The sequence below is a fragment of the Sinohyriopsis cumingii genome, chromosome 7, assembly GCF_028554795.1.
Source record: "Sinohyriopsis cumingii isolate HCF-2022 chromosome 7, ASM2855479v2, whole genome shotgun sequence".
Taxonomy (NCBI): domain Eukaryota; kingdom Metazoa; phylum Mollusca; class Bivalvia; order Unionida; family Unionidae; genus Sinohyriopsis; species Sinohyriopsis cumingii.
Window position 1 is genome coordinate 52,076,789 of NC_142967.1, and position 18,440 is coordinate 52,095,228.

The 18,440-nt window shown below is 36.5% G+C and overlaps 1 protein-coding gene across 2 annotated transcripts in view; it reads right to left on the reverse strand.

The window, feature by feature from the left end:
- Window positions 1-964: 964 nt before the first annotated feature.
- LOC149795249 (uncharacterized) overlaps window positions 965-18,440 on the reverse strand; it is a 69,692-nt gene continuing 52,216 nt past the window's right edge. Inside the window, exons 1-2 of one of the 2 annotated variants that reach the window (XM_089964973.1) lie at window positions 14,799-15,120; window positions 965-2,739 (exon numbers count right to left, since the gene is read on the reverse strand). In XM_089964973.1, the coding sequence (XP_089821099.1) occupies window positions 1,666-2,724 (1,059 nt within the window). In that variant the 5' untranslated portion in view covers window positions 2,725-2,739; window positions 14,799-15,120 and the 3' untranslated portion in view covers window positions 965-1,665. Of the gene's footprint in view, window positions 2,740-14,798; window positions 15,121-18,440 lie in introns of those variants that run through there. The other variant, XM_089964972.1, reaches the window with a different exon arrangement.

Here is an 18,440-nt window from a genome sequence, read left to right on the forward strand (position 1 = left end):
ATCGACTCCAGTTTATTATCTGATGAACAAAGAAATTATTCGCAGGGTAAATCTATCTCAAAGAGTTCTGTTGTTCAAAAACTAGTTCCTAACCTGCTTAACAAACGGAGATACCTTTTACACTAGAAGAATCTTAAGCAGCAGTTGAGCATTGCCTCGTATTAGGAAAAGTTCATCGGGTGTTAAAATTTAATTATTCGAGGTGGGTGAAGGGTTATATTGACTCTAACAGCACGACGAGAAGCTGCAAAGACAGAATTCGAATTTCTTTTCAAGCTTATGAACAACATTGTCTTTGGCATGACTATGGAAAATATCAGAAAGCGAGTCAATATTGAGATCATCAATAACTTGGAAAGTAATAATAAACTTGTAGCATCTGATGATTTTGTTGGTATGAAAATATTTAATAAAAATCCTAGTAGCCATTCAACGCAGAAGGACAAACTTAAAATTAATTATGCCAGGTTATGTCGGTATGGATGTACTTGAGATATCAAAGTGATTAATGTACCAATTTCTTTACGATTTGGTTAAGGTGAAGTGGCCTGATGTAGAAATGTTATGTTTACATTTTTGCTTAATGTGACTGATTCAATTGAATGTTTTTCATTAAACCTTTTCATTAAACCTTGCCACTTTACGGTAATGTTTTAAACACATAGACACTCATATTATAACCATACAGAAACAGTTTAATATAGACTGCAACAATTTGAATATTCCCCCGTCCCCATCCTGATTAGAGATATATCAGTGGCAAAAATAAAACAATTTACCCGACATCATGACTTGTTGGTCCGAGTTTTCACCTGCTTTACATATTTTGAAAAGAAAAAAACTGATTTATTTAGGTATTCTCTGCTTAAAAACAAATATTGCAAGAACAGAAAAGCATGAGATGAAGAAAACTACCGTAGTTGTTATTTCTACAGGAAAGCAATAATGTGACAGAAGACAAAGCGAATTTAAAGCAATGTATTAGAATCATGTATTTTTCAATCACAGGTATGAACAACTGATCATCTATTGTGCAGTCAAGTTCTACGGTATCCAATACTGCTAAAACATTATTGGAGAAGTATAAATTAGGTTAACAAGGACGCGACTTAAACGAAAATGTTATAATGGAATTTTAACACAGCAGAAACCAGATTCAAGACTGAAGCTGGAGTATGCAGTTGGTGGTGACGGGCATATTTCTGTTACAGAAAGACATAGCAATAAACATGGGTCGTATCCCTGGATACAACAACAATTTTACGAAATAAAGCGACTCGTTTAAACTTGGACCAAACTTTGAAAATACCATGAACCTATTGAAATATCTGCTTACTGTTACGCGGTTGCTCTACACAGGGTCTGCCTTACATGTCCGGGTTTGTGACCCAAATTTCCTCCTAGTGGTTTAGTACGTACCTGTATGTGATATGATGACGTTACACCTTATTTCTTTAAATCATGTAATCTGCCAAGATTGCAACAAACAATTGGAATTTTATGTATACTGTTAATAATTCCTTATAAAAAGCAATATTAGCTGGCCTAAGTCATTTGAAATTATGAAATAAATTACTATATACTTCAATGTGCAATTACATAAGATAAAGTAACTCTAGCTCTAACTTTACGTAGATTTGTCATCTGTTACGTTTGTACAAAATTTCATCTCAGTATAGCGACAGGAATTAGTTCTAGAATATCAACTGGTTTCGTCTCATCGATTCTAACATACGTGTGATAATACATGTGTTGTGTAAACGAGAATGCATATGGTGTTCTATCATATCCTCTTCGCTTCAAAGAATTGCAAGCCCATTGCTGTAATTTTGAAAGAGTATTCACATTCTGACAGATAGTATTAAATATTTTGAACTTCACAGAGTCCAAAGTTGGGAAGAAATATTCAGGTGGTGTGAGGTACACACCATTTCCACTCATAGAATCTATGTTTGGATTTGCAGCAATATAATTTCTGTAGTTTACGGTCAAAAAATGTGGTCCTGTGGCGGCCAGCATGTTAGGGAAGTGGTAAAAGGATGGTAGGCTTTCGATGAGAAGCTTCATAAAAGGATGTCCTTTCTTGCAAGCCATGAATGCATTGCAAGCCAAGCCATCGAAATTTGATTGAATCATCGGATGTTCATGCGGCTCTTGGCCAAGGAAACAAGAATACTTTCTAATAAATGGATCCAGAGGACGAAGGCTTTCCATGTCTATATCAGCATAGACTCCTCCAAATTCATACAACAGAACGTAACGAATGGCATCTGCACGAAATATAGGCTTGGTATAGTTTCCGAAGAATGGCAACAAATATGGATGCGTTTCTTGAATAAGTTTTTTTGAAGCTTCGTCTGTCCAAAAACGGTATTCCCAATCTGGATGATTTTTCCAAAACGATCGCATCCATGGCTGGAATGATCCAGGAATGGTCCTATTTTTCCAGGTTTGGTGAATGATTCTTTGAATGCGAAAATGGCCGTGGTTCGGTAGATTCTCTTCTGATGTTACATCTATGGGAAGTACATCTAGTGAGCTAATTCTCAACCTTGTCTCTATGTCGACGTCTTTAAAACCAGTGCAGATTGGAACGTACTCGTTTAGATTGCATCTAATCAGTCGGACAATTTTAACAAAGATTGCAATTAATAAAACGAAAATTGCGATTCCCCTAACATGCACGCTATGTTGGACATTCTTGCACCTTCTGCAGAAAATCATAATGGAAAACGCACCCTGAAATAAGAACAGAAACATGTACAACATTCTGATCATGTACATGAGGATTCTACCGGTACATTCTTTTTCTAAGTCATATCTTTCTCAATACACTATGAATGAATATCAATGATATGGGCTTTCAAATTATACGTCAACGCATGTAATATTCTGGTTCAAATCCTGTTTTGATTTCCTCCATAAAACATGTTAACTTAGTATACCATGTACAGTGATTATTCGTACACTATATTGTTTGATATTTAACCTGATAAAGTGTTCATTCTGCACATGAATTCCGATGTCATATTGTCGATAATGCTTTGCAATCTCGACTCTGTGAAAACGGTCCTTAGAGATCAATTGAAGTCCGTCATAATCATAAGACGCTGCATTTAAATCACAAGAGATTTCCTTTTGTACATGGCTTTTGAAATAAACTCTTAAATCTAAAAGGTACAAAAGAAACCATAATGCTTAAACCGTAATAAACACCGAACTTTGGTACATTTCACTAAACAAAGCTACAGTGATCGAACAAAAATCAAATATTTCATACATGAGAGCATTTCTAGTGCGCAAACGTGTCCTCAAATAGATTTATAGTTTATGTCAAAACTATAAAATACCAGCAAAATTGTATTAATGACACACTACAAAACCAGTACTGTTCAAAACTCAAAAGACCATTCAAATTTGAGGAAATTAATTGAAAATTAAGAAATCGCTAGACCAGTCAAATTTAGATTACAATTAGCGGATCGGATTTGTCTTGAATGGATCAAAGATATATATAAGTATTTCCTGTTCAATACATGAAAATGAAGACTTTGATACTAGATGCGTCAATACTAATACAATAAACAAAACAAATACAACTACCTTTAAGGTCTCTTTGAACAGTTTCGTATTGCCCAGGTGGTGGGCATGTGCCATGAAAAACATGAACCTCGTGTTTATAAATTTACACCGACAGTAAATCTGCAAATGTATTTACAAACACGCATGAAAATTGGTTTGTTTGTTTGTTTGGTGAATGTCTCCCGCAGTTTGACTTAGCATTTAAGATCAAATTTGTAACGTGGGCTGCAAACGACAAGTCGACTTGACTTGCAAATGTAAGCATATCTGCCACAGAGATAGATATAACAAAACTAAGATTTTAAGGGTGTGATCAAAAGCATGTGAATTTGTTATAATACCAGTGAACTCTAACCATGCACGAGACTGATACTAATTTAGTCGCCTTGTCTCAGGAACATATTCCAGAAAGCACATGAAGGCTTAAAAGAAGGGTTGGGTTAGTGTTGGTAAAAGCTATCAGTTGTAACTGAACAACTTAAGTAAAATTTGACAAGCATACTTTCGAAGAAAATCATTTGTAAGCTTCTATTTGTATCTTTAATGTAGAAAATATTCTCCTTTTCCTGCAATCTTTCTTAGTCCAATGAAAATACACCAAAAATACTGTCCAGTGAGACCTAAAACGCTTTGCTAAAAAAAATCGCGAAATAATTATTTAGGATGAATACAAGGAACTATCACGAAAGAACTGAGATTTATTTCACGCCAATGTATCTAAGTACAGATATTGGTGGTGTAGGCTGTCTCCCACGCGCAACAAACGGAATAAAAATGAACCAGAATTCTCATATGTCACATACAGCTATATATTTTACGAGTTTCAGAACCAAAACGTGTGTGGTGGTATATCAAATACCGTATTTAAAAAACATAAAGATGAAGGTGGATGACGGGCTGAAAATTATTGCCAGAAAAATATTAACGTCATTTTCGGAAGAAGCCTGTGTACGTGTAAATTCTATATAATGGTGGGTTTGAACCTTAATTATTTTCCAGTTATCGCTGTCGTCGCACAGGTACTAGCAGATGTAAAGGGACAGATTTCACTGGGTCAGACTCTGATTGTAAGAACTTACAGAGGAATTTTCTCAAAACAAAAAAAAAAACAAAAAAAAAACAACAACAACCAACGAGCCTTCCATCATATTATATTCATTTTGTTAAAAACGTCCTCTTGAATACGTCATGCACAAGACAAGCGTGTTTTGCAGATCTGACCATAAAGGAGGCGTAATCTGAGACAATACTAATATTAGGGTCTTTGAAACTGAATTAGCTGTATGTCCAACATAGCGACTAATACACCCACTGTTAATGGACCCAGATAAAACTACCAACTACTTTCTAGTCCGTCTTATCAATCACTCGGGGTGAATTTATGTTTATGAATATGTTGTCGTTTGAATAAATTTTATATACTTTTCCTAACATCCCAAACGTTTAGTCACGATGGAGTTCAGAGCATAGTATCTTTTGCAAGCTTAATGAAATGCTGTGTTAAATTTTTTGTCACTGGCGTTATCAATAATCCTTGTCCTAGGAAACACTATACAACTAAAACAAGGTTGTATCATGTTTTGCTTTATACTTTTCTTATTCTTTCTTCCAACTTTGGTCATTGCCGTTTTTATGTCTTTTTCATTTTCCAAGTTTCCCGCTAAGTTCATCTCGGGGATTTTTGGCGTTATAGAAATTATTTTCACTGGTTATTTGTCAATCTTAGATTCTTCTTTCTCCTAGTATTACCTCAAGATAAATTTGAGTCGGAACAAGGTTGTTTGTAAGTCCTTTTTCAAAATAGATTTGAGTGGTGAAAATAATTTGAACTCGAATTAGGCTAATAAAAACAACTTATATCCAGACTGTATACAACAATACATGTCATTAAATCGGTCGCTCTGCTGAAATTATTCAATATTCCTCCATCTGACTTCTACAGTAGTTGGCTAAATTTTATGAAGATTAAAGTTGCTAGTGACGATGACCTAGATATGGAATATTATATACTAGGTGGTTCTTTTGATCTTTCTCATCCGACTTAAAAGAGAACTTGGTTTTATCGCTCGAACACTCTGTAAACGCAAACCTGCAATAACAGATTAAAATATGCTATGATGACACGTGCCACTTTTAGCCTTTCTGGTCCTGATCAACAAAAAAAAAAACATGTTTTCATTGATCAAAAACCACTACATATACGTAAATCAGCAAACAACCTGGAACAATAATGCTTCATAAGCGCAATATTTTGTAATTTAGACAAATATAGTCGTCAACGACGAATAAAATGTTAATTCCATGCTATATTTAGGAGACGGAGCCGCCCAAACAATATGATATGTTGCAGTTTTGACACACACACACACACACACACACAGGTAAAATCATTTATAACGCGTTCCGGTTATAACGCGATGGCAGCATGGGTCGCATATTTTTTGTTTAAGGTGACCTTTCATTTTAACATCCTAAATACATGCTCTCAGAAGAAGAAAATTATTCGTATCCCTAGCAGATTTTTAATCACAACATTGCGTTTAATGTTGCCTTAACTTCAGAAATTGTTTAAAACATATTGCATTTTATATTTGTTAACGAAAATAAAGAAAAGCTATCGAGTTCAAACATGTTACAAGATTTTTTTTAAAATAAAGTCGGCAGTGTTTAATGTTTGGAGGAAGTAACATGTAGCTAGTTTGACATTCTCCGAGAACTATCAAACCGTTCAAACGTGGGAATTGGATCTCACTGTCTGCTGACTGAAAAGTTCTTCAGATCCAACAATGAGCCGAATTTTGTTTGACGCGCCACCTGCATCAAATGACTGTCATTGATACAAATCATTGTAAACTCCTTAGTAAGATCAAATAAATTTAATAGCGACAAACAAATAGTTCCCGTCTATCACAAATTTTCAAAGATAATATATCGTGTATTTTTATTTTCTTTGAGTGACACCTGGCTTATGAATGTTACCTTTGGAGAATTTACTTTCTGCTACATGTGCTACGTCAATCATTGAATTGTCAGACTGCCAGTTTCTCTAGTTATTTTTCAATTTTTACATTGTTAACTTAAGTTGTCAATGGGTATACGTACCTCATCGCCGTGCACTGTTTCCACCATACTGGCATGTATGCAATTCAAAACTGAAGTATATTTGATGTCTGATGAAAACCGGCGAACAAAACAAATGATATGTGATCAAGAGGTTAGTTAAAACCGATGACATTGAAATTTCAATGCACATTTTCTATGAGGAAGTATTTCGAAAAAACTTTTATCTTTGGATCCCGAGCATCGCGTTATAACAGGTTTTACACACACACACACACACACACACACACACACACAATGAATGCAGACAAAAGGAATAACATTTACAAATTTATCTGAAAAATGACATGTTATTAGAGTATGGACATTGTTTATATTATATTATATGCCAATCATTCCACAGTAATGCAGCCAGATTAAAAGTGACTAATAAATTATAGAAATTATATTTTTAATTATTTTTAAATTAATAATCAAGAAGTACTTATAACGGTGATACCTTGATTACGTTTATAAATAACCAATTTATTATTATTATTATTATTAGTAGTAGTAGTAGTAGTAGTAGTAGTGGTAGTATCATTATTGAGGACAAAAAACATATAAGCATATGCATATTTAAGCTAAATAATACATAAATTATTCAGATGACTCAAAAATTTATTTTACAAATTCAAGGACTTTCACAAGTAAACATTGAAATAATATTTTTTAGATAATAGCGATATTTTCTATCAAATTTTAAAACTGAGACAGTTGATATAGATTTTAACATCACAGCTCATATAACATGTTATTTCTAAGTGTTTGGTCGAATTGTTGACTTGCTAAATACCATCAAAATACGGATTAAGCAAATATCTTGGGTAATGACATTAATGTTGATACATAAAAATTCCATACGTTTTCTTATCATCTAATGCCAGGTGGCGGAAAGAGTTCCTCGTTTTTCATGAATATGGCTAACCAATCACTGCGACACGCAATAACATTTCCTCGCAGTATTAGACAAACATGACCTTCATATTGTCTGGATGAACCAGTAAAACTTTCTCTTACAAACAGAGTCACTAATCCATCAATACAAAGGGCACTTTCGTTGATGCGAATGAGATTGTTAAGTTTTTTTTTTTTTATCAAGTACTTTTGCTTATACATATGCATGGAAAATAAAGAAAGGAATTCGTTTAGTAAATTATGTTGTTCTGTGAATACTTACCCGATCACATTAACATTATTGATATAAGCATGCTAACTCCCGAAACAAGCTCTGTTAAATGGAGGAAACTTCGCCTTTTCTGTCAGTTTCATGTAGACAAATGTGTGGGTAGACTTTAAGCTGAGCAATATATCTACGAATATTTTTTGCATGAAGGGGTAGTTGGGAGGGTTTTCGGAAGTGTGGTCGGGTAATTATTCACGGAGAAAAAAAATCAGACATTTTTAGATTCAGCCTGGCCGAGATCATCCTGGATAGATCGATCGTTTGATCTAGAAGATGATTTATACAGGATTTAATCTCAGCAGAGACAGGCACTTCTTCTGGCACCTCAATTTCTGTATAATCTTCGGAACTAAGAACGTTGGGAATAGGCAATGGCCCACAGACACTTTCAACTGATGAAAATAATGTCGACGCAACAAGCCTCCGAATCCGTTACTGGTGAAACAAATGTGGGCAGTTTGTGATTCCATCTGGTTGTATAAAGATTGATCATAAGAATTACCCATAGCAGACAAGTCTGAAGAAAAACCGCTGGATGGAAAGACCATTATGTATGGAGAATCTGTCATTCTCTTGACAGAAAATTTGCAAATACATTGAGACTGCTGTGAATATGCCTGATATGGTTGTCGATCATGCGATGTGCGCTCCAAAGACGAATTCCCAAACCAGAATGCAGAGTTGAAATGATTTGGTACCGCCCTATTTGAGAAGGCACGTCACTATCATAGAGCTGTGAGATCTGATTAAGTAGCATTTTTATCCCTGGTCGGGATCAAGATCGATACACGAATAATTCATTCAAGCGACATAACGAAGTGTGGCTGTCATCTCTAAGACTGTTACGGTACCGTCCAACAAGGTTAGCACGGAATAGAAGGATGTAGCTGTCGAATAGATACGGTCGGCTTATCGAAATCAAATAAGCTAGTACGGGCGTCGGGCATACGGACGGCAGTGTAGACGGCTGCACTAGCTGGATGTATGAAACGTAGGGCGGGTGGAATGATCTATCAATAAGATCCCCGCAATATTACCGTTTCATGACTCAACTTGGAGAGGCACATGAATATATACTACAGAAGCCATACGGGCATTGAACGGTATGCAGATACAAGAAACAAAAAACGCTGGTAGCTGACTTTTAGAAAATAGGCTTTAAAATTTTTCTGGGTTAGTGATCCTGGCAGATACTCTAACAGCGGTTTCCTTTATTTTCCAGACTGCAGGAGAAGATGGGAGATGGAAGAGTATGTTTGACTTCCTCATCGTAAAATTCGACCGAAGTCTTGACCCTGTTTGATGGTGTATAACGGGGGGGGGGGGGACATTAAGAATTCAACAACACCCAATATATTTCCTCTTTTTCCACCTTAAAGCTGTACTCAGTCCGCTCTATAGTTGGATCTAAGTATGAGCCATCATCAGGTTAATTCCCTCACTTATTGTGCGGGTCGTCCTTGTCGGGATCAATATCAATGTGCGCGAAGCATAGATGAGGGGTAAGCCAGTACGGGTATCGGCGTCATGATGGCAGTTTAGACGACTATACTTGCTGAGTATTGGTAATGTTAGGCGGACGGATGGGTCTATTAATACAATGCCCCCATAATATTAATGTTCCATGGCTCTACTTGACGAGGCATAGGAAGTTATGCTGCAGATGACATGCGGCCATTAAACGGTATACATCTAGAACCGGACGGTTGGACGGTACAGTCGGCAGGACATACGGCATCAAACTGAGGTGCGGCTAGACAGCATGGCTCATTCAAAACATTTATCATCCCCATGCACCAGGACTTAATGGACGTAAGGTCCTTCTTGGACATGCGGATGGACTTACATCCACTGGGCTGTATACAATTGGGTAGATCCTCCAGCCCAAGTTTCGAAATTCTCGAATTAAGCAGAAGATGGAAGGATGGAAAATATTGTCCAGAGCTAATCAATTCTCTAGTCGTATGCTGCACCGAACAACACACCTGCAACTCCAGAGATGGTGTAAACGAAGGAGTAGTCGCATCTTCCTCCATTTCCACAGATGTAACCATAGCAGTTGGTTACTTACGTCCTATTTTCGTTGTGAGAGAGGCCCTAATGGCCTCCTCCACAAGGATGTATAAAGATCTTGTATTAGGGTGATAATTCAAAACCTTAGTACTCTCGGTCCTTTGATTTTCAACGTCACGTCTTCCCCCCCACCCCCCACCCCCCCATTTCTTGTAGTTTTCGACCATGTATTCTTGACCAAATGGCGTGCATGGTGAAAGTAGCTGATGATAAAGTCTTTGTACAAGTGAGGCACGAGTCATACGAATTCTCGCCGGGTTTGAAATTCTTGCATTTAGCGGTGTTTATCCTGAAAAGACAAGTAAGAAAAGAAAGAAGAAATTAAAATTTCAATGCGTTAACAACGCCAAAAACACTCGCTATATCAGGGTTAATAAAAGATATGCGCGAACACGAACTATAACACGTTCTATTACGATATAGACATGTGGTCAGAGAACGCAGAAGTTCAAACTCTGCGTGAAAACAATCAAAATAATTATGATCAACATTTAAAAACTATGTATACAGCCTGCATAATCATCTTTAATACGTCCCAAAATAACAAAATCCTGAATTGAATGGACGAAATTTGTCACAAATTTCCACTTGATTATGGAGTCCATGTCATATATGCTGTCAGTACACGGCGAAAGCATTAAACTAGCGCCACCCGCCGGCGGCAAGGGGAGGGAGACAATGCACAAAGGTTATTGCCCTTTGTCCATTTTGTCTATACAATATTAAAAGAAAGACGAATTTTCGTCCTTTGGGAGGACTGGATTTGACAGGCAGTATAGGTTATGTTCCTAACGTTAATGTAATCACGAAACGTATTCGAATTTACAACATAATTTACTACAACTTAAAAATTTGCTTTCTTATTCAGATACGTCCACCAATCACATTAGCATGAGGAGAATAGGTATTAGGAGGAGGGAATGCCTATACATCAGAAATCCTTCCAGGGAAAAAAGATTGGTTTCCTTATATGAGTGAAAACCAGTTCTCCATCTTTAAGCGAAAAGTATATGGTAAGATGAAACGTGACCGCTCAGTCAGGTTAAGATTACTACTGAAATCTTCTCATCGTCAATATTTACTGGTGAATCCAGAGAAGCTTAGAGGTTGTAATGGTTTCACTGTATCTGTAGGTCGTTTGGGCTATGGGTCCCACTAGTGTCAAGTTTTGTCACTGCGAAGCTAATTTCCCGAGAAGAACTCGACACGATTGATGTTGCATGCTCGCGAACAGCTTCGGTTATGTCTCAGATCGAAACGTTGAGGTTGAATGTGAGGCTTGCAGAGATCGCTTTCATTTAAAAAAAAACAAACTAAAATTCTCATTAGGATGCTCTGATCTTTTGAAACGTCAGAGTACGTCGAGCATATAATGCACTTAAGCTACAAAGATCTGGTCTGAGAGGTAATGTCTTGCTTTCTCACCTTCACGGGAAGAAATAATCCGTTGCACATGCCATGTTTTGCGAATGTGCGCTTTAAGTAGAGTTTGAGGGCAATGACCGGATTTTGCATGACAGGTGCTCTCGATTTATCAACAGGCAATAGAACGAGTACGAAGATTCTTTGACTGACCCTGATGGCGACTGTTTCTTGGCTAATATGCCTGGCTGAGACACAAGGAACATCAATGAATCCAATGTAAACTGTATTTCGGGTGGACTGAAAAGACAAGTCGCCCAGCCTGTATGCACAGGCCAAAAGCTATCAGGAAACAAATTATTATGATAACAGCTTATGTAAGGTCCGGATTAAGGGCTCATATGTTTCTGAATTGCACTGTGATAAGATCTAGGCCAAATTCCAATTTGAAAGAGTGTGAATAATAATGGTCTATTTATATCACAAGTGGCTAATAGGTATAATAAGTCTTGATTATGACCGATATCTCTTCTGCCATGATGCCTAGATGTGTCATATGGAACGGTTGCCTTTAATGGTAACTGGTGCCAACTCTTTCTCTTCGCAGTGCCAAAGAAATTAGTAATCTAAGTGAGGAATTGAGACACTGAAAGGGACCATTATAGACTCAACACTAGTCTCTGAAAACACACCCCTTTCTCTCATTAGCACTCAGAGGAGATGGCCTTCTTGCTCTCTGGATTCTATCCACAATCGAAGGTCTATAAATAGCGAAAAAGATGAAAGGGAATTTCACTTTAGATTAAAAGAATTAGAGCTGGCAAGTTGAAGGACTCACGGTACTAATTCAGTTCCCATAGTAAACCTATGCAAACCCCATGATATTAAAAATTCAAGAACTTAAAAGTTTTGAGTGCTCATGATTAAACCTACATTTATCAGTATAGATGAAACCTGGCTGTCAGCTTCTGTGTAGAGGAAAGGATATGAGCCGCGGCATTTTCTGGACCTGCATGTGTTTGAAACATGTGCTTTCAATTCCGCACCAAAGAGTCAGGTGCTAATTTTAGTAATGTGTTCTAAACTCAAGACTGTTAAAGGACTGAAATTCCATCAATAAAACAATATCTCTATTTTTTTGGTCCACTTACAACTAGGATAAGCTCTCAAAAGGTTCTTTTTCCTCCAACATAACTTACATTATTAACCAATCCTGGTCAGCCTAACCCATATATACTCTATTTTAGGTTCACCCATCTCCAGGCTGGTTCCCATTTTTCCATACCATTAGTACCGCGTGTCCTGAAAGCACTCCTCCACTTTACACACAATAGCAGGTTCTGATCTTACTAAGAATATTAGGTTAGTACTCCCTTTTAAGGAAAAAAAAGAAGTGGATAAATATTATCTTCATTTTTTGGAAACATTGCTGAAAATTTCAAATGGCCAACAGAGCATCGGACTCTGTTATTACAAAGCTCACTTTTTTGGCAAAGCTCGTGACATCTACACTTCCCTGTCAATATAGCAAAGTGCTGATTATGATCTGGTTAAGGAACGTATCTTGAAGGGTTGTGAATTCATACCTGGGGCTTATCGACAAAGGGTTAAGAACTATAAAAGATAAATTGGACAAATCCATGTCGAATTTGCAAGAAAAAAGGAGAAATTGTTTGATAGGGAGTATTCAGCCAAGAAAGTTGGTAAAGATAACGAAAGTCTTAGACAATGCATATTACTTGAAGCGATTTATTTTGGATTACCTATAAAGTTTATTCAGAACTATAATATTAGGACCTATGTTAGTAATTATATGATTAACTGGGATTTAATATTTCAATACCGTAAGTTCTAGGAAAATAAAATATTTATTGAACTTTACAAAGCAAGACCACATAGTCATAATAGATGGGATAAACCAATTATTTTGGCTGGGAGGAGGGGTCACCATGGACCTTTTTTCCTACCGGAAATATTTCTCTCTGTTACCTCAAGATAGTTAATTCTTTACAACTAATATAATTGGATATAATATATTATTTTTCCATAAATTAGAGCAAACGTTTTAAAATGCTATCTGAAGCCCGGACATTTTTAGTTTGTGTGTTAAAATATTATATATTATATGCCCCCACTAAATGGGAAAAACTGGAGTTTAATGCAAACAAGAAGAATATCTAAATAAAGTTAAATCTGCCAATTACCACAACAACAAAAAAAAGGTTCCTGTTATTTCAATCTAAGCCTGGTGAACCATACTTATTTCTTATAAAATATATTTCGTTTAACTCTATAATTTTCTTTATTTTTGGAATCAAAAGATGCGACCTGCTCAAAATATTTCCTTTTATAAAATCATGCCATTAAATGGTCAGTATATGGGCTTTGCTTTTTCCACCTTTGTCTGTGGATGGATCCATCTGTAGTATTTATGATCAAATTCCTCTAAAGATTCACTTATTAACATTAAATTTGCACTGTTTGTGAATTTGGGATGAGTATGTTTGTTTACCATTTAAATAAACAGATGAAGAGCTCATCCTTTTATTTTATTTTTTTCTGGTTGGGTGAGATGCTACAACGGAAACTTTTAAGTGGCAACACTTTGAGATGACCCACACGATCCCATTACACAAAAAAATAATTGATTTTTAAACTGCTTTAAAACTACTTTACTTAAAAGAGAGTGGATTTCTGAGTGTTAAAACTATTTCATTCCATTAGCGACATCAGTACATAGTCTTTCATTATCACCTAAATTAAAGGCAAAGCTTCAACAGCCACTCTACGCTGTTTACGCTGTAGATTTTGCCATTTGGATAGTCACGTGATCATATAGTAGCGTAGTCAAGCTTTATTTTAGACGAAGAAATGCGATTTTCGTCCTTATTCGATAGAACATAAGCTTAATTTTTATATTTAAAAAATCGAAATTTTGAATCAGAAAAAGAAAAGCAAGTAAAGTTATTTTTTATTTTGTTGAAAATTTTACGCAGTTGATCCCTTTAAAGTACATGGTAGACCTGCGAAAAGCCTCAGCCTTAGAAAAAACGAGATATGTCACACTTGTACAGGGGGCCCCGAGTGGCCGAGTGGTCTAAAGCGCTCTCCGTTACGGATCACTGCCATTTCACCTCTGTCTGCGTGGATTCGAGTCTAGGATTCAGCCAATGTGGGTATGTGAGAAAGCTTGCTAGTAGCTTTTCGTGGGTCGGTGGTTCTTTCCGAGGTTTTCCCGGATTCTTCCTCCACCATTAATACTGGCCGCCATGTATAGCCTATCGTGTGCTGAAAAATGGAGTTCAACAACAACAACAACAACACACCTGTACACTTGTGGTATGACAACTCCTTTTCGCACACAACAACATTAATACACTCCCCAAACTCAATCACGGTATAGTCTCTATAGTTTGTGTGAAAATGACGTCTTAGTTCATTGCCTTATTACATCAATACCAGTGTGAGCTTGTATAGAACTCAGAAATAAACTTACCTTCTACCTTTCTAACTGATTCATGGGCCAAACTAACAGGTCACATATTTTGTATGCAGGTACAGATACTATGTCCTTTGCTGGCAAGTAGGCAGGATAAAAATGTAAAAAATATTATGTTAGACCTTAGACTGGTTATCTGAACCTTTGTCGTTCCTTTTCAACTTCAACTTTTTTGATACAACAATACTCCACTCCCATTGCGTTCTGCTCCCTTTTGAGGGTATATACCCATAACCTCACAGATCCAGTTACCGCACACATGCGATTTATACTTGGTTTTAAGAATTATCTGTGTTAGTAACGGAGACAAAATGTAGGCATATCCCGGATAAAGTGTTAACTGTATTAACTGCTAGCTCAACAAATAATAACCCTTAGTAATAACAGGAACGAAATAACAGATACAAAACAGCCAAGCGACGACCTCTTCCTCTACGTATATGGTACAGATCCTCTGGTACAAGCAGCAAAATGAAATGACCTTGGGTAGAGACGGAGTCAGTGATTCAGTTCATAGACTATAGGTTTATGTTTGCTATAAACAGAACACAGTCTTTAAAACAGTATCAATATGCATTTTATATCTACACAGGTGAGGATACAAACACGTAATGCTGTGGTGCATATATAACAAATAGAATATATGTTTCATTTAGGTAAGAATAAATTACCAAAGACCAACTTATAAATAATTATATTAGTCTTAAATGCAATTTAATTGTTAAAAAATTTGTTATTTTCTGACCTTACTTGTTGCTCAAAGTATAATCCGTTTAAGAACCTTTTCGATTTTGCAGACATTATGGCTTTAAATGTTTCTGTATTCAACAATGTACAATAGTATTACTGCAAAATATTTTCTTGTCGGTTCATCGAAAGGACAAACAAGCAAACTAATTATTTCTGACAGGTCTTATATTACACCTATTTCATAGCCGCTCGTTCCTTTGTAATCTCTCATAACGAACCATGTCTAATTTCGACGTATGTGCTATACTGCAGTTTCAAACCGCTCTTCATTTATCACATCCAAGTACTTTTTCTGTCACGTGCCTCCTGCGGTATTATTTCTATCACCGGAGAATGACGGACAATTTAAATTGAAATAGCTCAGAGCCCCCAGTCAGCAATGCTGACGGTCTAGGTGTATAAAAGACTCGAGGTAAAAGGTATAGCAATTTAATAAATATTAATGCATTCGACTTCAGCATCGACAATTTCTCAGCCGTAATTCTTTCGACACATACAAACAGTGGCATATTCCGTTGCCAATTACTATCCTCATATGAAGTTACAGTCTTTAGACAGTTTGTTTCTCTTCGGAGTTGATTCTGTTACTCATCTGTCCGCCTGTCGTTTTTATCCTCTGGTACTTCTGGACTCTCAACTCCGTGCTTTCCTTGCACTTCCGGTTTCTCTTCCACGCTTCCTTCCGGTACTACGCAACCACCCAACTGCTTACGTCATAATAGACCTCCCACACGGTCTCAACGTGTCTTCCGTCTCTCCATTTCTCGGGTGTCGCCTCTAGCTCATACCCGGTCAGCTTCCTATGGTAGCAGAAGGGACGTACAATCTGGTCTCCTTGCTCTAATCTCAGGAGAATTAACCACTCTCTCACAAACCTTTCATCAGAATGATGGCGAATAAATTATCACACGCCCACATCTAAATATTCCCTACGCACTTGGTTCTACAAGAATTGGGCTTTAACAATAACAGTATTATCAACGACTTTGATACATGCATACATATCATATTGTTAACTTCTCGATATAGTAAACACTTATCGTCAACAAGAAACATACGCATTTCCTACCCTACGAATGTAACGACACCTAATATATAAAAATAGCTGATTGTATGTGCACAAGTACAACAATGACTAACTCTTCATTATATATATATATATATATATATATATATATATATATATATATATATATATATATATATATATATATATATATACTAACAAAGCAAGTACAAGTTCTAACACAATTCACTAATAAACTCAGTCATTCGTTACAATGCAACTTAGTAAAGTACACATTCCAACAATCTGCATAAGTTAATCTTGCATGTTAATAATTCGCTAAGCAATGAAGATTCCATTTCTGATAAATAAAAAGGTACATAATAATGCATCAATATTACAAACCTAGTTAGGAGAGTAATCCAAAAACGGCCGAAGATATGTTACCTCAGAAGCCTTTTGTTCCCAATCCAAACTAGAATTTCACAAGAATTCCTTGCCGCCCTATTAGTGCACAACTTATGCAATCGGAGCACATCTAACGGCTCTCAACTTTGTTGCCATCTTCTACTTACGAGAAATGTAGCTGAAATAACGTCTTGAGCGCGAAACTCCACTCTAAATTTGAATCTCTTTGTTCCGATTGATTACGGCCCGGTCTCTTTAAAAACTGCCCTGTGTCAATTTCTGACTTACATTTCCCTCTGAATTCCCGGTCGTGACAGCACTGACTGAGTGCAAAGCAAACAAAAGTGTCTAGGTTCGGACATATAATTCCTTTTGAACCTAGCCACGAACAGGCCGTTGCGTAACAGTTGCACAACAGACAGGCAGTTTCTTTGTCCAGAATCGGGCCTATAGTCGCACCTTCCGTAATACGAATTAACATATCCAGGTGCTCTCACTACGAAGTAACTTATAAGAAAATATATTTAAACATGAAGCCTGGACATCAGAAAATTTTCCCCACAACGTGACATTTTGAAATGATAAAACAAATAATGTTCTAACTTGTTTAATCACCTCATGGAGAATATCCATGTTTGCTTGACCTGATCAAAATCTTTCTCGTATGTCATTGATAGTAATTGCGATATAATACTGATTTTCTCATAGTTAGAAAATCCTAGATGTCTAACAGGGATGTAACTACTACTAAAGTGTAAGACATCAATCGTGGTATGTATGACAGGAAGTGGTTTGGGGATGGGATCGTCTTACTGCCAGCACAAACAGTGTTCAAGTTTCATATGACATTTTTGTGGTTAATTTTCATCTGATGATGACAGACTGCAGAAATATGAGAATAATTCTATATTAAAGATAAAAACTGACCGATTGTTTCTATTGAAAGCTCACATGTCAGAAGTTTACTAAGGTCTTTAAGTCAATTACTTCTATAAATTATAACTTTTAAACTGAACCAACAATACATGAACCCCTCATTGTTATATTTTGTTCTGACATTAAAGAGCTATTTGTAATATTTTAATGTGATAAGACGGCTTAAATAGTCAGTATGGGAATTAAGCATTATTGAAGTTAACTGGCATTATAAAAATGGCATGCTTCTCGTCGCCCCTTAATAAAATCGATTTCGAGACATGTACTTTAGCAGACATTGCTGTTAATTTGCAGCTCAAGTTATGCGTTTGAAATCCAATGCTTGTATAACTGTGACCACATGTGACTGAAGCGGGCTTAATGTCGAAGACAAAAAGCAATAACCTGAAGATATTTTTCTATTCATCAAGCCATCATTGACGTTTCTTCGTTGCACCAAAGTAAAGTTACGGGCTCCGAAAAGTATGAATTGCGCGAATTCGCAGCCTGAGATATTTATGAGGGATACAGTGTTTTGCGACTCTATAAAACATTCTGTC